General features: G+C 35.8%; 1 protein-coding gene across 1 annotated transcript in view; it reads right to left on the reverse strand.

The window, feature by feature from the left end:
• TTC6 (tetratricopeptide repeat domain 6) overlaps window positions 1-19826 on the reverse strand; it is a gene marked incomplete at its 5' end in the record, with an annotated part of 188853 nt that overhangs the window by 121143 nt on the left and 47884 nt on the right. Inside the window, one exon of the mRNA XM_081118398.1 lies at window positions 8533-8625. Within this exon, the coding sequence (XP_080974524.1) occupies window positions 8533-8625 (93 nt within the window). The remainder of the gene's footprint in view (window positions 1-8532; window positions 8626-19826) is intronic.

Here is a 19826-nt window from a genome sequence, read left to right on the forward strand (position 1 = left end):
ATTCAACACAGTTCTGGAAGTGTCAGCCATAGCAATTAGGCAAGAGAAAGAAATAAAAGGCATCCAAATAAGGAATGAAGAAGTAAAAGTACCACTTTTTGCAGATGACATGATTCTATATATAGAAAATCCTCAAGATTCCTCCAAAAAAACTAGTAAAAACAATACACAAATACAGTACAGTTGCAGTATACAAAATCAATGTACAAAAATCCACTGCATTCCTATATACTAACAATGAAATTTAAGAAAAGGAAATTTTACAAAAATCCTTTTACTATTGCAACAAAAAGATAAAATACCTAGGAATAAACTTAACAAAAAAAGATGTGAAGGTCCTATATACTGAAAACTACAAAGCATTATTAAAAGAGATTTTAAAAGGCACAATGAAGTGGAAAGGTATTCAGTGTTCACAGTTTGAAAGAATCAACATAATTAAAATGTCCATATTACCCAAAGCAATATACAGATTTAATGCAATCCCCATCAAAATTCCAACGTCATTTTTTTTAAAGAAACAGAACAAAAAGTCATCAGAATTGTATGAAACTACAAAAGATCCTGAATAGCCAAAGCAATCCTGAGAAGAAAGAACAAAGTTGGAGGTATCACACTACCTGACTTCAAATTATACTACAGAGCAATGTTAATCAGAACAGCATAGTATTGGCAGAAAAACAGATACACGGACTAATGGAACAGAATTGAGAGCCTCAATTCTGTATATGGGCAAATAATTTTCGACAAAGGAGCCAAAAACACACACTGGAGAAAAGAAAGACTCTTCAATAAATGGTACTAGGAGAACCGGAAAGTCACATGCAAAAGAATGAAATTAAAGTTTGTCCCCATGTACAAAAATTCAAAATGGATCAAAGACCTAAAAATAAGTTCTCAAACAATAAATTACATAGAAGAAAACACAGCTACTGAACTTCCAGATCTTGATCTTAGAGAAGATTTTATGAATTTAGCCCCAAAGGCAAGAGAAGTAAAGGGGGAAAAAATAGGACCATATCAAACTAAAAAGTTTTTTCCAGCAAAAGAAACTGCCAACAAAACAAAAAGGCAACAAACCAAATGGAAGATAATATTTGCAAACAACAGATCCGACAAGGGGTTAATATCCAAAACATATAAAGAACTCATACAACGCAACACCAAACAAACAATCCAATTTAAAAATGGGCAGAGGACCTGAACACTTCTCCCAAGAAGCCATACAAATGGCCCATAGATATAAGGAAAGATGCTCAACTTCACTAGCTATAAGGAAAATGTAAATCAAAACTACAATGAGATCCCACCTCACACCTGTCAGAATGCATATTATCAACAAGGCAAGTAATAACAAGTGTTGGAGAGGTTGTAGAGAAAAAGAAACCCCCATACACTGCTGGTGGGAATGCAGACTGGTACAGCCACTATGGAAAGCAGTCTGGAGGTTCCTCAAAATACTAAGAATCAAGTTACTGTATAACCCAGCCATCTCTCTCTTAAGTATCTACCCAAAAACATCCAAAACATTTATTTGCAAAGATTTATGCACCCTTATGTTCATTGCCCCATTATTCATGGTGGCTGAGACATGGAAACAACCAAAATGTCCTTCTATAGAAGATTGGATAAAGAAGATGTGGGCCTGGCCGGCGTGGCTCGGCGGCTGAGCATCGACCTCGGATCCAGGCGATCAGGGTTCGATTCCTGGTCAGGGCACATGCCCGGGTTTCGGCCTTGATCCCCAGTGGGGGGGGTGCAGAAGGCAACTGATGAAAGACTCTCTCATCACTGATGTTTCTATCTCTCTCTCTCTCCCCCTCTCCCTTCCTCTCTCTGAAATCAATAAGGACATATTTAAAAAAAAAAAAAAAAAAAAAGTGGAACATGTACACAATGGATATTATCAGCCATAAGAAAGGATGAAACACTGCCATTTGCAACAACATGGATGGACCTTGAGAATATTATGCTAAGTGAAATAAGTCAGGCAGAAAAAGCCAAGAACCATATGATTTCACTCATATGTGGGATATAAAACTGAAACTCATAGACACAGACAACCGTATGGTGGTTACCAGAGGGAAGGGGGGATGAAGGGTAGTACAAGGTAAAGGGGATCAAATATGTGGTGACGGAAGGTGATTTGACTTTGGGTGGTGGGCACACTACAATATACAGATCATGTATCATGAAAATGTACACTTGAAACCTATCTGATCTTATTAACCAATGTCACCCCAATAAATTTAATTTGAAAAAGAAATAGCACAGCCATCAAAATAAAAGTCTCACTGACTTAATCTGTATCTCAACAAGTCTTCAGGAGAACATCTTTTTAGTCATATTTGGGTATGACCCAATTTTAAATCAAGATTATTTGGGATTATGGAGCACTGGCCATTAAAACTTCACTCCTCAGGTTAGCAGATGATAAAACAAATCTGATTAAATAAAAATCTGAATTCTATAGAATGACTTGAAAATGCAATTGTATCTCTTTGTTCTTTGGTACACTCAATTGCTAATAAGCAAAATAAGTGGTAAAGATGGCATACAGTATCAAATGTTATAGAAGTTTCTTTATACGCAAGGGGTGGCTGAACCAAGAAATTTATATTTGTAAAATGTAATTGGAATCTGGAGCTCATGTATTTATAAATCTACTGGATGACGCTGTGGAAAGAGTAAGAGCTTTATAACCAGATGGGAATTAATTCAAATCCTGGATCTGTCAATTAATAGATGTGTGATCTTGATCAAGTTATTTAACCCTTTTTAGCCTAATTTTCCTCATTGGTTAAAATGAGTTAATAAAATCCTTTTCATAAAAATGGCATAATAGATACACTGGGGTAATATGTGTTTGGGGCCCTATACTGTCTACCAATGACAAATTCATTCATTTTATGTTCCATAGTTTTGGGCACTCCCTTTCTTTTTAATTTCTCTATTCCTGGCTTCCTCAGCAAGCTCTCCCAGGGTTCTGGTTTGGGAGACTGAAGAGGTGAAGGTACCACCCTCCAAAATAGATAACGGAGGAAGAAAAGCATCAGGAGAGGGCAAAGGCAGTCCTCCAGCTGCAATGGTCCTCTTCTGGACTCTGCCCAGCCTCACCTCCTCCACGAAGTTTCTCCTGACCTCAGCCCTCCCTCTACTTTAGCATGTATCACACTATATTACAATTGTCTATGTAATCATAATCATAATCATCAATATATATGAGCATTACCTCATTTAATTTTCATCTCTACCACAACTCCATGAAGTAGGACCTATTTGTAACCCCATTTTGTGGGTGAAGAAACTGAGGCTTACAGAAGTAAAGCAACTCTCAAGGTCACATGGAGAGTAAGTAACAGAGCTGTGGTTGAACCTAGACAACCTAATCCCAAACTGTACTCTCTTAGCCTCTTTCTCCTCCACCCAATAGTCTAGTGGTTCTCAAAGTGTGGTCCACAGATTCCTGACAGTCTTCAAGACCCTTTCAGAGGATTTGCAACATCAAAACCATTTTCATAATATTACTAATGCTTTTTTGCCTTTTTCACTGTGTTGACATTTAGACTGATGATTGAAAAGCAGTGGGGAGTAAAACAGTAAACCAATACTTTTCAAATGATTAACACGTGAGATTACAAAATCATGCAAGGGTTAAAGATCTGTTCAAAGAACAAGGTGGATCGATGGATTTTAATGTAATGATATACAATAAGTTCATCTGTCTGGTTTCAAACCCCCACTGCTACTAATCTTTAAGAAACTACCATTTGTGGAGTTTTAGTATATTAACAAAGAAGAGTATCTGTAACTATGTAAAAAGGCTATTAAACTATGACTTCCTTTTTAATTTGGGACTAGATTTACTTAATATACTTCAACCAAAAGACCATATACAACAGATTGAATGCAAAAGCAGATAGGATAATCTAGCTCTTTATTAAATCAGATATTAAAGAGATTTGCAAAAAATGTAAGGCAAACCTACCCTTCTCACTAAATTGTTTTGTTTTGGATAACATTGTGTCCAAAAAAGTGATTTATATTAATATGTAATTGGCTTATTATTATTTTAAATAAATGAATAAGTATTTTATATTTTTCTCTATTTTAATTTCTAATATGGTAAATATTGGTTGATATAATCCACATAGACTAAAACTCCTATGGGCCTGTAAAATATTTTTTAAGAGTTTAAAGGTATCCTGAGACCAAAATGTTTGAGTACTTTAAAACTTTAAAATTTGAAAATTCCCTTTTTAAAGTTGGGTCTCACCTATATTTTACATCTCAAGCACTTAGATCATTGAAAAACCTCTGCCGTTATTTGTCAATGAGTGAATGAATAAATAAAATGAAATTATATCAATGTTTTCTCTACTATGCAATTAGTTTCTATTTAGGATATATATTAAACACTATTGTATTTTGTCTCTTTATATATTGGTCTCCATACAAGTTCCTCAAGGGGAAAAAAACTGTCTTGTCTATGTTTGTATCAACTATGACTAAAACTGTCTGCCACATTATAGGAAAAAAGTGAACGAATGCATTCCTTGATTTTTTAATAAGTATGTCAGGAAATAATTCTCCATGATCATTGCAGGGCTGGGTGAAAAAGGTAAAGGGATTAAGCAAAAAAAACCCACCAGCTTGGCTGGCAGGGCTCAGGGGTTAAGCATCAACCTATGATCCAGGAGATCTTGGCCAGGGCACATGCCCAGGTTTCGGGCTCTATCCCCAGTGGGGGGGGGGGGTACAGGAGGCAGTCAATCAATGACTCATCAGTGATGTTTCTATCTCTCTATCTCCCCCTCCCTTCCTCTCTCTGAAATCAATAAAGACATATTTTTTTAAAAACACACACACACACACGAAAAAAACCACCTCAGAGACAAAGACATTATGGTGATTACCAGATGGAAAGGAAAATGGGGGGAGGTAGAAGAGGGTAAAGGGAAGATAAATGGTGATGGAAGGAGACTTGACTTGAGGTGGTGAACACACAGTATAACATACAGGTGATGTATTATAGAGTTGTACACCTAAAACCTAAATAATTTTATTAATCAATGTCATCCCAATAAATTCATTTAAAAAGAAAAAAGAAATGGTGATTATTTTAATTCAAAAAAAATCAAAATCTCTTATACTTAAAATGATGGGTACTTAAAAAAAGATACTACAGCTCGGCCGGGAGTGGCTCAGCGGTTGAGCGTCGACCTGGGATCCAGGCCATCGGGGTTCGATTCCCGGTCAGGGCACATGCCCGGGTTGCGGGCCCGATCCCCAGTCAGGGGCGTGCAGGAGGCAGCCGATCAATGATTCTTTCATCATTCATGTTTCTATCTCTTTCTCTCCCTCTCCCTTCCTCTTTCTGAAATCAATAAAAATATATTAAAAAAAAAAAAAAAGATATTCCATTAAGAATGCTCTTTTGTAAAAAGAAAATAAGGTGCATCCAAGAACTGAGAGCCCTCTGGCCTGTGGAATCGTGAAGTCCACAACTGATGCTGCCGTGCTCTGCAGGGAGGGTGCTGGCACCGCTTAGAAAGAGCAGGCCCCCTGGGGATGGGAGCATGCTGGCCACTCCTTTCCAGATAAATCTTAACCAGCAAGCTTCTAGAAGTATAAGGAACAAGTAGGATGGACAGATAGAACTCTGCTCCCTGGCACAGAGTAGGCACCCAAAAACTGAGTTTGGAATGAAAGATACCACAGAGGAGCCTAATTTTTATCATGGCCAGTTATCAACTTAAAAGGTATTTTATGTCTAAAGAAGTGGTAAACTTCATCTTAAAAAGCCAGTGGCTGTAATCAAAACGGCCTGGTATTGGTACAACAACAGGCTTATAGATCAATGGAACAGATCAGAGACCGCAGAAATAGACCCACGCCACTATGGTCAGTTAATATTTGACAAAGGAGGCAAGAGCATACAATGGAGTAAGGACAGTCTCTCCAATAAGTGGTGCTGGGAAAATTGGACAGGTACATGCAAAAAAATGAAACTAGACCACCAACTTTCACCATACACAAAAATAAACTCAAAATGGATAAAAGACTTAAGTGTAAGTCACGAAACCATAAAAATCCTGGAAGAAAACATAGGCAGTAAAGTCACAGACATCCCACGTAGTGGACTTTTCACTGAAACAACTCCTAGGGCAAGAGAAACAAAGGAAAAAATAAACATATGGGACTACATCAAACTAAAAAGCTTCTGCACAGCAAAAGAAAACAGCCTCAAAATACAAAGGAACCCCACGGTCTGGAAAACATATTTGCCAAGGATGAATCTGATAAGGGGCTAATTTCCAAAGTGTACAAAGATCTCATAGCACTCAGCAAGAGGAAGACAAACAACCCAATTAAGAAATGGGCAAAGGACTTAAATAGACACTTCTCCAAAGAGGACATACGGATGGCCAAGAGACATATGAGAAAATGCTCGACGTCACTAATCATCAGAGAGATGCAAATTAAAACCACAATGAGGTATCACTTTGCACCTGTCAGAATGGCTCCATCAACAAATCAACAAACAACATGTGCTGGCGAGGGTGTGGAGAAAGGGGAACCCTAGTACACTGCTGGTGGGAAGGCAGACTGGGGCAGCCACTATGGAAAACAGTATGGAGGTTCCTCAAAAAGTTAAAAATGGAGCTGCCGTTCGACCCAGTGATTCCACTCCTAGGAATGTATCCTAAGAATCCTGAAACATTCATCAGAAAGGATTTATGCACCCCGATGTTCATAGCAGCACAGTTTACAATAGCTAAGATCTGGAAACAGCCCAAGTGCCCATCAGTAGATGAGTGGATAAAAAAGCTGTGGGACATTTACACCATGGAATACTATGCAGCTGTAAAGAAGAAGAATCTCGTACCCTTTGGGACAGTATGGATGGACCTGGAGAATATTATGCTAAGTGAAATAAGCCAGGCAGCGAAAGACAAATATCGCATGATCTCGCTTATACGTGGAATCTAAAGAACTTAATAAACTGATGAACAGAATAGATTCAATGACATGGAAGCATAGATGAGACTGATGAATGTCAGAGGGATGGAGGAGGGTGCGTGGGTGGAGGGGGAGAGAGTAACCAAAGAATTTATATGCATCTATGCACAACCCAAGGACAAGGACAATGGTGGGGAGAGGGACTGGGGAGGGGGAAGGAACGGGGTGGAACGGGTCATTGGGGAGAAAAAGGGACATCTGTAATATTTTAAACAATAATAAAACTTAAAAAAAAAAAAAAAAAGCCAGTGGCCAGAAGAGGTCCAGTTATTGCTCATAAATGTCAAAGCTGAAAGTATTACAAATACCCAGAGGATTACAAATAAAACAATATTTTTGTTCAAATCTTTATTTTAAATCATCAAGATGATGTCTAAGCCAGGTACCTGAAAATTGGCCTTTTTCATAGTTTCCTTCAAAGTGGTCCCTTTCTTATACTTTACATAAATATGTAATAAATGGTACTGTCATTCATTCTATTAGTAAAGATTTCTATCTTTCTAAACCTAACTAATACTATATTTTCAGTTTACTATAACTGTTAGAAACTTAGCGGTCAGAGGTTTTCATATCTACCTATGAATGGCAGAGAACCCTAGAGGCACTACACTAGATGCCAGTTTTAAGCCCACAGTATATATGGTAAGGCTTCAAAATTGATTTATCTACATATTAGTGCCACACATGCTAGGTCCTAAGGCAGGTGATGAGACTACAAAGGGGGAAAAGACATGGTCTCCACCCAGAAGCATCTTGATCTCCCATAGTTTAACCATTTAAAAACACTAAAATTATAGGATCCATGGTTTTTGTGAAAAGATTCCATACACTTTCTAAATAAAATATGCTAGCTTAAAAATAAAGTTTGATCTGAATTTTATGCATGTGGAATCATATTTTCAGGAACTAAAAGAACTTGCTATTTAATGATATCATTTTATAAATCTTCTGTAAAGGAATTGATTGTCACACAACCATTGTTTTACATAAATGTGGATCTCTATATACAGAGAGACACTTCTCATTCACAGGGAACATGTCAGACGCTTTGAATCCCATAAATATTTTGATAATGATGGATGTAAAAGAGCTTTATTTCTGAAACAAACTTCTGTCCACATTTCTCTACAAAATTCTCCCCCTGTCAATGTTTCACAATTCTAGCTAAATTAAGAATAATGTGATGCTTTCTTAGAAGCTAATACTTTCAATTAATTCTCCAACTACCTTCTAGATCTCAATGTCTCTAGACCAGAAGAACTGTTAAAATCTTTCCCTTCTGAAAAATGTTTGGGACCTTAGCTCCGAAGGTCTATGATAGGCAACAACAGTGATCCAAAATAGCCAAGACTCCCAATGAAGTACAGAATTAGTTGTGCTTACAGTTAAACACACCTTTAAAATACATCAAAGGAGATTTTTTTTAAACTCTCTAGATACACATTCAAGCAACAGGAGGCAGACTATAACTTTAATATAGGCAAGGAGAATTTTTATTAAAGACTTTACCATTTGCGGTTCCTCAATACTTATCTGTAATCTTTGCTCTGGTTGCATTTGACATGCTCTGTGCCAGTACATTTTTCCCATTAAAGAAATATCCTTGAAGGGAAAAAAAAGAAACAATTAAAACAACATCAACTTTAAAAATCATTGAGGCATATTATTCAATGCAGCAAAATCCTAGTCAATATAGTTCAGTAACGAGGATTATATAAAAGGGAAATATAAGTGAGTCAATATTATGCATGAAATGAGAAATACAGAACAAAAGATACAATAAAAATATGTTGTCTATTATTCCAATTTTATGGCTTTTTAAACCATTGGTCTCTTTAGATATGCCATCAGATTGAATAAGAAAATTAGGTAATATTAAATCAAATACTGTAAAACACTGCTATTAAACAGCTACACAAGAAAGATAAAATCAAACTAAAATTTAATCTAACCAAGAGCAAGAAAGAATATGAAAATACTTAAAATTTTAATAAGTATAACTGTTAGGGTCATTTTTGTCATTATTAATGCTAAATTCTATAATATACTCTCTACACAGTTGAAAAGGTAAGAAGACAGCACATCACAATATCTAACAATGGACAGGAATAAAGAGACCAGCTTCTGCCCAAACTGCAAAGTCACAGAACAGGCATCAACACTCAGATTATTTTGCTTCCTTTCACCTGAGTTTTATCTTCATTAAAATGGGCATTCGAGTACATGACTTTTTAAGGCCTCTTTCTCCTCTAGCCTTTTAATAACGCCAATAGCAATATATGAACATTCATTGTGCTTTAAAACTCTGTTTTTCAACCTCTTTTCATTTAGAAAAATCCAACTGAGGCCACTGGCTTCTACTCTACCCTCTTGTCATAAGTAACTATAAAATTGGACAAAATATAAGAACTCTTTTAAGATTGGACAACAGGTAGTGCAAGACTATGTTGACTAAGAAAATGAATGCAAAAAAAGGTTAAGAGCTAAATTGCCCCAGATTTCTGCCTTACACAACTTCCAGACCCTAACACAATGGAGGGGAAACCGTACAGAGTTCAGGTGTCTTACTGAGTTGAAGAGACAGAAATTAGAGTAAGGAGAAGACAAAGAGGGTAGAATTTATTAGGCACAGTATGGAGAAAGAGGCTCCAGAAATCTGCAGAAACCCCCAAAGGGTCCTTGACTCTTTGGCTATATACCAATCTGCTGATGCAATGGTGAAACCCATGAAGCCAAAGAAAAACCACCATGGGAATAAAAAAAAACACACAACAACTACCAAAGAGCTATAAGCCACAATTCCCAGAGCTCACACAAGCTAGGAATTATTAGCTCTCCCACCAGACATACAGAGTACATGGTACATTCATCATAAACCTCAGAAAGATCGTACATTAGTAGAGCCCTAGGGTAAGGCTTCTCTGAACTTCAACATTTTAAGTAAGGCTTCTCTGAACTTTAACAACATTTTAAGTAATACTTCAAAAGATCCAGGTGATCTTCAGGTAGCTTAACTGCTTATCAGATTAAACTCTTAACATTTTAACATTTTTTAAATGAAGACAGCAAAATCCAGTACTCTACAACGTAAAATTCACAATGTTCATCATCCAATCAAAAGTCACTAATTATAGAGAAATCATAAATATGTAATATATAACCAGGAGAAAAATCAGTAGGAAAAAACCCCAGATATGACAGACATGTTGAAATTAGAAGATGCAGATTTTGAAACATTTAAATAATAAAAATACTATAAATGTTCAAAGAGATAAACATAATGAAGAGGAAACATATGATATAAAAGAAAAATCAAATGCAACATCTACAAAAAAATATGCATTATCTGAAATAAAAATTTCACTCGGTGGTATTAATAGCAAAGAATACATTGCAGAAGAAAATATCAGTTAATTGAAGACATACAAAATGAATTACAGAGCTATATAAGAACTGAAACAAATATTCAATCAAACATATATTTAATTAGAGATCCAGAAAAGAGGTGTGGAGGGAACAGAAAATATTTGTACAAAAAATGACCAAAATGTTCCAAATTTGATTTCAACTATAAACATCCTTATGCAAGAAGCTTCATGAACTCCTAGCAGAAACACACAAAGAACACTGTGCGAAGCATATTATAATCAAAATGATGAAAACCAGCAATAAAGGAAAAAAATCTTATAAGCATCCAGAGAAACGTTAAGCATAAATAAACAAAGAATTACCAGTGACTAATTACCACAAATTAATGCTGCAGGCTTCTTGTCAGAACTATAGAAGCCAGAACACAAAGAAGCAACGTATTTTAGAGTACCTGCACTGAAGAAAAACAGCTGTCCACATAGAATTCTATACCAGCAAAATATCTTTCAAAACCAAAGGTGAAACACTTTTTCAGCAAACAAAAGGTAAAAATATTCATCATCATCAAACTTGCATTACAAGAAATACTAAAGGAAATTCTTCAAGCAGACAGGAAATGATATCAGATTAAAACCTGAATGTTCACAATAGAAATAAATGGTAGAATGATAAAAATGTGGGTAAATAAAAGACATTTTCCCTTTTTAATTATTTCTTTAAAATATAATTAACTGTTGAAATAAAAATAATGTATTGAGATTTGTTACATAGGTACATGTGAAGCATGCATTAATGATAGCATAATGGTGGAAAAAGGAAAAAATATACTGCTATAAGGTCCTTATACTATGTGAAATAATATATTATTTACTGGGACAAATTAAATATGCATATTTTAAACCATACAGCAGCCACTAAAACAATAAAAAAAGAGGTAAATAAGCAAATCATATGGAATAGCATAAAATGCTAAAAAAAGTAATCAAAAGATGGCAGGTAAAGAGGAAAAAAAAGGAACAAAGAACAAATGTGACAAATAAAAACCAAATAACAAGATAATAAATCTAAACCAAACTATATCAGAAATTACATTTAAATTGAAAGACAGATTGTCGCACTGCAGAATAAAACAAGATCCTACTATATGATTGCTATAAGAAACCTACTGTAAGTGTAAAGACAAAACAGGTTAAAGTAGAAGGCCAAAAGAAGATATAACATGCAAACACTAATCATAAAAACAACTGGAGTGGCTATAATTATATCAGACAAGGTAGACCTCAAAAAGAGAAATATTAGCAAAAGAAAGAGGATTACTTCTAATAAACACTAAATTCCTCAGAAGACATAAAAGTATGTACTAATGACAAAATTTCAAAGGGCATGAAACAAAAACTAACAGAACTAAAAATAAAATTTGAAAATTTCACTACTATAGTTGGAAATTTCAAACCAAGAGTATATCTGCTCCAGAGACTTCACTTTTGATAAATATACTAGCTAGACAGTTAAAGTGAAATGGGAAAGCCTGTAAAACATTCTTTACAACCTTTTAGGTTTAAAAATATATCATTAAAGTATAAAAAGGTGACAATAATAAACACCAAATTCAGAATAGTGTTCACACCTAAGGAAGAAGAAAATTATTGGAAAGAGGTAAGAAGGGTGCTTCTACTTTACTTGCAACTTTCTACTTATTTAAACAATCTGAGGTGAATATGACAAAATATTAACTTTTAAAGAATCTGAGTGATGAGTGCTTTTTCTACAGTTGAAATATTTCATAATATAAACACTTTAAAGAAATTTCTCAACTCATTTTATGTGGGTTAACATGACAATATCAAAGATAAATAAAAATATCTTTTTTAAAAACCTTATAGTTTACCTCACTTATGAACATAAATGCAAAAATCCCACTTAAAATATTTGCAAATGAAATTAATCAGTATATTTAAAAACAATACAACTTTTTTTTCAATTACAGTTTATATTCAAAATATTAATTTTTATTAGACTAAGGTGTATAGCATAGTGGTTAGAGAATCACATACTTTACAAAGTGTTCCCCCCAATATTTCCAGTACTCACCAGGCACCATACACAGTTTTTACAATATTACTGACTATATTCCCTGTGCTGTACAGAAACAATACATCTTGACCAAGGAAATTTCCCCCTGAACTACATGGATAATTTATTGCTAGTTTATGAGATTAACAGATTAACATGACATTTTATATAATCATCACAATAACTGCTGAGGAAAATAAATAAAATTCAACACTTATTTCTGAGTAAAAATAACTATAAATAGAATAAAACTTTCTTAATACCACAAGAGATATTTGCAGATTCCTGCACCAAACACTAATTCATAATAAAGCATTACACAGTTCAGACCCAATACAACAAGAAAAGAAAATAATAAGTGATAAAAACAACATAAAAGAAAGGACAAAAACATCACTATTAATAGATTATGTGACCATAGATTTGGTGAAAAAAAGAAAATCAATTGAAAAATTATCAGACCAAAGTAGGAGCACTAAACATATTTAATAAACTCAACAAATAAAATTTCATACCAGCAATAACCAGTTAAGGTTCCATTCTTAATTTCATACTCTGCTATTCAGCTAAGCAGTAGCCTTGAAGAATAAAGATAACAATAAAATAAATATTTTAATGACTTGCAGCCATGTGAATACGTAGGCTAATTACTTGGGGTTGGCCTCAGCCTATTAATAGTGATGCTATTTGCTAGAAATACCTGTGGGCACTCACCAAGCTGATACTATTTGTGGTAAAACCCCACAGACATTTCACTGACTGGAGCCAATGTTGTAGCTGCACCAGATCTTTCATTCTTGTTATGACTTAAAGATGCACCTCAACAACAATCATTAGGGAACTTTGAAAAGGCAAGGTTTATTACTTACAAGTCTATGATACACCATGCCCAGGGTCACACAACAAGCTCACAGGTAGACAGACAGAGAGAGAGAGAGCATAATATTAATATTTTGCCTTTACTGGAGTTGAAAATGGGGTACCCAGGGCTCAAGGAATTTACTCTTTATTGGTGAATAAGAGTGGGAATTAAGTATGGAAATGAAAAAGCAAGCAGTCAGTTAAATGGTCAATTATCTAGGTCAACCAGAGCTTTCCAAAAGGGGAACTTTGAGGGTGTGGCAGCCTAGCTCTTTATCTAGTTTGTAACTGGCAATGTGTTTATTCAAGGTAGGTGTCTTTGGAGTGAATGTCCTGGAATCCAAAGCTTGATGTCCAGCATTTACATTACAATCAAAACAACTAATTGTCAGGTGCTTACACTACATTGATGTGCATGCCAAAGGCTGTGCACATGCTCAGAAAAGGCATAGAAGCTGTAAGGTTTCACCTCTGGCTGACCTTGAAGCTCTAGGAAAGCTGGACATGAGAGCTAACAGAGACTTGTAAATTGCCTGCCTAAGCACTGAAAGTATGTCCCAGACACACACAAAGAAAACCCTCAGCAAAAGCTGAGAGACATTGTTTCCAGGCACTCATGGAAATCTATGTTCAATCATTATCTGACCACTAAGCTAACCAGGAAGAGACTTCAGTGATCACACACAACAAATAATATAGACTTTAGAAAATTAGTTAAAGCAAATCATGAAATTTTTTTAACTGACAACAATAAAATCAAGAACCACAGAAAATAGCAACAATAACAAAACCTGGGACAAAAGGAGACTGATTTTTACAATTATTACATTACATTATTTTAATTGTCCCGTTTATAACAAAAAAAATATATGAGATATGCAAACAAATAAGAATGTATGGTTCAACACAGGAAAGACAATAGAAAGCATCCTTGACGAAGCCAGATGTTAGATCCACAGGACAAAGATTTTAAGTCACCTATTTTAATATGTTCAAAGAGCTTAAAAAAACATGACTACGCTGCTCAAGTATGACAAAATGTCTCATCAAATAGATAATGTCAATAAAGGAAAAGAAATTATAAAAACAAAGTAACAGAAATTCTGCAATTGAAAAGTACATTAACTCTAAGGAAAAATTCAATAGAGGTGCTCAGCAAATTTGAACAGACTTTGAAGACAGAATCAGTGAATTTGAAGATAGGTCAACTGAGGTTATTTAGTCCGAGAAACAAACAAACAAAAAAAGAAAATTGAACAGGGCTATGGGACACCAAGCAAAACAAAAGTCCCAAAAGAAGACAGAAAAAAATATTGGAAAAAATAATAGCAAAAAAATTCTCAAAGTTGATGAAATACATAGATCTACATATTCAAGAAGCTAGAAAAACCATAACCAAACTGTCAAGCTATTGAAAGATGAAGAGAGAGTCTTGAAAGCAAGAAAAAAGCAACTAATTACACACAAGGGATCCTCAATAAGATTAACATCTGATTTCTCATCAGAAACCATGGAGGCCAGAAGGCAGTGAGAAGACATATTCAAAATGCTAAAAGAAAAAAAACATCAACCAAGAATTCTAACTCTAGCAAAACTATCCTTCAAATATAAAGAAAGAATTAGGACAATCTGAGATAAACAAAACTGAGTGAGTTTGTCACTAGCACAATTGCCCTATATGAAATACTAATGGGAGTCCTTCAGGCTGAAATGAAAGGACACAAGACAATAACTCAAATACACATGAAAAGTAAAGAACAAAAATAAAAGTAACTAGATTGGTAAATATAGATAACAATATAAATGAATTTTTGTATATAACATTTTTCTCTTACCTGATTTTAAAAACAAATGTATAAATCAATAATTATAAATATGCTGATGGACACATAATATATAAACATATAATTTATAACAATAGCATCACAAAGAGAGGAGGAACAGAGCTATACAAGAAGGAGCAAAATGTTTGTATATTATTGAAACTATGTTGATATAACCTGAACTAGATTGTCATAAATTGGGATATTAATTGTAATCCCAAAAGTAATCACTAAGAAAATAAGTTAAATATATACAGTGAAATACATAAGGGAATCTATATGGACAATAGAATTCTACAGGTTTTCATTAGTCAAACATTTCAGCAAACCATACCATGGATACTGAAGAAGGTGCCACTAAAGTGAAATAGAGATTCCATAGTGAAAGTTTTCTGACACCAGGAAATGAGACTCAGAGCTAGGCAAGTCAACCTACCCAATAGACAGAGCTCTGGGGAAAAGTGCAGGGTAAAAGGTGTCTACAGTCCGTTTAGCTTACAAACATCTAGAGTTTACAGAACATATTCAGTTCATAAATAAAGAATATGGGCAAATTTAAGGCCTAAGAAAAAATCGTTGCAGTACCTCAAAATAATAAAGGCCATATATGATAAATCCACAGCCAACATCATAATCAATGGGGTGGAAACTAAAAACATTTCTTTCCCTTAACAGCAGGAACAAGAAAAAGATGTGTACTTTCACTACTCTTATTCAACATAGTACTGAAAGTCCTGGCCACAGTAACCCGACAAGTAGAAAAACTAAAAAGCATCTAAATTGGAAAGGGATAAGTAAAACTGTTACTATTTGCAGATGACATGATACTATATATAGAAAGCCCTAAAGATTCCACCAAAAAAATTACTAGAACTGATAAATAAATTCAGTAAAGTAGCAGGATACAAAATAAACATTCAGAAATTGGTTGCATTTTTACACACCAATAATGAACTACCAGAAAGGCAAACTACATTCATAATTGAATCAAAAAAATAAAATACCTAGGAATAAATTTAACAAAGGAGATAAAGAACCGTATATATACTTGGAAAATTGTAAGACACTGAAGAAAGAAATTGAAGAAGATACAAATAAATGAAGGCATATACAATGCTCATGAATAGGAAGAATTAACATCATTAAAATGTCCATACTACCCAAAACAATCTATAGATTCAACACAATCGCTATCAGAACACCAATGGCATATTTCACAAATCTAGAACAAATATTCCAAAAACTTATATGGAACCACAAAAGACCCTGAATAGCCACAGAAATCTTGAGGAAGAAGAACAAGTTGAAGATATCACACTATCTGATATAAAACTACACTACAAGGCCACAGTAATCAAAACAGCATGGTATTAGCATAAAAACAGATACATAAATCAATGGAAAAGAACAGAGAGCCTAGAAATATACCCATGTATACTTGGTCAATTAATATATAACAAATGAGGGTAAAGACAGTCTATTCAGTATATGGTGTTGGGAAAACTAGAAGATACACGCAAAAAAATGAAACAATACTACCATACACCATTTACAAAAATAAACTCAAAATTTCTTAAAGACTTATATTAAATGTAAGACTCCAAACCATAAAACTACTAGAAGAAAACAGTCAGTAAAACCTTGGATATTTCTTGTATCAATATTTTTTCTGACATATGTCCTCAAGCAAGGGAAACAAACAAAATCTAAAAACAATTGACTCTATATCAAACTTAAAAGATTTTGCACAGCAAAGGAAATCATTAACAAAACAAAAGACAATCTACTGAATTCGAAAAGATGTTAACCAATGATACATCTGATAAAGGGTTAATATCCAAAAGGTATTAGAAACTCAGGCAATTCAACACCAAAAAAGCAAACTATCCAATTAAAAAATGGGCAAATGATCTGTATAAACATTTCTCCAAAGAGAACATACAGATGGCCAATAGACATATGAAAAGATCCTTAACATCATTAATCATCAGAGAAATGCAAGTTAAAACCACAATGAGATATCACCTCACACCTGTCAGAATGGCTATCATCAATAAATCAACAAACAAGTGTCAGCTAAAATATGGAGAAAAAGGAAACCTTGTGCAGTGTTGGTGGAAATGCAGATTAGTGCAGCCACCGTGGAAACCAGTATAGAGTTTTCTTAAAAATTAAAAATCGAACTGCTTTTTGACCCAGCAATTTCACTTCCGGGCATATATCTGAAGAAACCCAAAACACTAATTTGAAAAATATATATACATCCCTATGTTGATTGCAGCATTATTTACAATAGCCAGGTTATGGAAGAAGCCCATGTGCCCATCAATAGGCCAGTGGATAAAAAAGTGGTGATGCATGTACAATGGAATATTACTTGGCCATATAAAAATGAAATCATGCTACGTCCGTTTGCAACAGCATGGATGGACCTAAAAGGTATTATGCTAAGTGAAATAAGTCAGACAGAAAAAGACAATACCATATGATTTCACTTATATGTGGAATCTAAAGAGCAAAAGTAGGTTTTGGGGAAGATGGCAGCACTGTGACAGGAAGCAGAGCTCCCTTGCTCCCAGCCACAAACTCTATTTATCACTAAAATACTGCATAACCAGCTTGGAAAAACAAGAGAAATATACCTGAGTGGATATATTTCGAGTAGGGAAGCACTGAATAAACATCACAGAGTCTGGTAAAAGAAGGTGGTGTAGAAAGGGTGAGTCCCCTTGAAGCCTGTGCTGGGCTCTGAGGCCCGAGGGCTAGAGGCTGCAAAGCTCCCCGCCCTTGGGAGTGTGGATTGACATCCAAAAGCTGGGATCTCAAACCCAGAGTGGAGGAGAAGGGAAGGAGAGCTCCTGCGTGAAGGGCAGAGGGAACTAGGGAAACAGTGTTCATGCGAGGAGGGGATCACGCCTTCCCAGTGAAACAAAGCTTCTAATGGCTGCTGGGACAGGAGTCTTTCACACCGGGTGCTGACCATAGGAAAGGCTGTCCCACAGTGTGTGGCTCCCAAATAGAAAGGGGCCAGAGGGCTGCACTGAGCAGCCACATACAGGGGCCCTCTGCCTTCCTTTAAGGAATTGTATAAAACCCCAGAAAGCATTTGATCTGAGTGGCATGGGGAAGGGGAAGAGAGCCCGCCTGCCACCAGAGAGGGTCCAGAGCCGCCAGCAGGGCGGATCAGAACTCCAGCCACCAGAGCTGCTGGTTGCGACAAATCGGGGATTTTTGACCTGCTCTGAGGAGAGCCAGGATAGGACACGAGGCGCTGCCTCAGCTTTACTGAGATCAGCTGTGCAGGAGAGATGTGCGGGGCTAACTTTGTGACCACCTCCTGCGTGGTACCGAAGTGGGGAGAAACCAGACCTTGCAGGGTAGGTTCTCTGCCTGTGTGTTGCTTTGTGCATTTTTGAGTTTTTAATTGCTGAATGGGTGTCCACCTTCCTGGCTTGCATTGGGAAGACAGACCAGTGAAAGCTGGGATTTGTGTCTGCATAGTGGAGAGTTTGAAATAAGGGCACTGTGCAATCAGCCAACCAGATCTGGGAAAGGAGGGGTGGAGTATGCCTACCACTCCTGCAGGCTAGGAGCACCAACCCCAACAGCAAAGGAGCTGGTTCAGCTCACTGAAGTCCCAGATATCCCCCACAGGGCACAGCCTCGAGGGGGAAGCGTGACCAGCTCACAGGATGACAAGAATAAGACTCTCAGGAACTATTGTTTGGGAACTAGAGGAAAAGCTTAAAACCCCTTCTGGAGGCTGGGCAGGCAAAGTGCTCACCAGACTTTTTTTTTAATCAAATGCACTAAGACCAGGCTGCTGAAACTGCCCATACAGAAGAAGCAACAGACTGAACTCAATCTGAAACCAGCAGGTCATTGTATGGGGAACTGGAATTAGAGGATAAGGTAGGGACTGAGGAGTTGATTTTGAAGCAGAGGCTGACTTCCCCACAGTGAGTGCCTGACAGCAAAACCTCTAAGTAAGCGGAGCAATATCCTGAGCTGCACTAGCCATCCTGCACCCTAAAAACTCTACAGAAGACTCTAGAGTAAGACCAGGCAACCACAAGGGGGAGGCAAAATAGTTGACAAGTGGAGGTGGTCCCCAGAGAGCCTCATATCAGCCAACTATTTAAGGACACCAGACCCAAACCTAGACAGCTCCTGACTTTTGCTGATACACAAGTACCTCCCAAGAGAACTGAAATCACCATCTAAAACTGAGCCTCAGACAGCATAAGCTGCCCAGCCGAAACTCACCTGAATGACATTTTTTCTTTTTTAGAAAAAAAGAGAAAAGAAAAAAATTTCTTTTTAAATTTTTAAATTTTTACATTTTTTAATTAATTTTTTAAATTTTTTAAATTTTTTGCTTTGCTTGTTTGTTTTTTGCTTTGTTTTGCTTTGTTTTTTGTTCTATTATCAAGGTTTTCTTGATATTCTTTGCTTAATTGCTGGGATATTATCATTATAACCAATAAGTTTACTGCTTTCCTCTATCGTTTATACCATATCTCTTATTGGACTCCCTCCATGCCCTTGCATTATCTCTGTCTCTCTTCTTGTTGTGTTCCCATAACATTTTTTTTTCTTTCTTTCTTTTCTTTTCCTCCCTTCTGTCTTCATGTCTTTTTGTTTGTTAGTTTCTGTTTGTCTCTTTATTGTATTTTT

Source organism: Miniopterus schreibersii, assembly GCF_964146895.1.
Source record: "Miniopterus schreibersii genome assembly, chromosome: 1".
Taxonomy (NCBI): domain Eukaryota; kingdom Metazoa; phylum Chordata; class Mammalia; order Chiroptera; family Miniopteridae; genus Miniopterus; species Miniopterus schreibersii.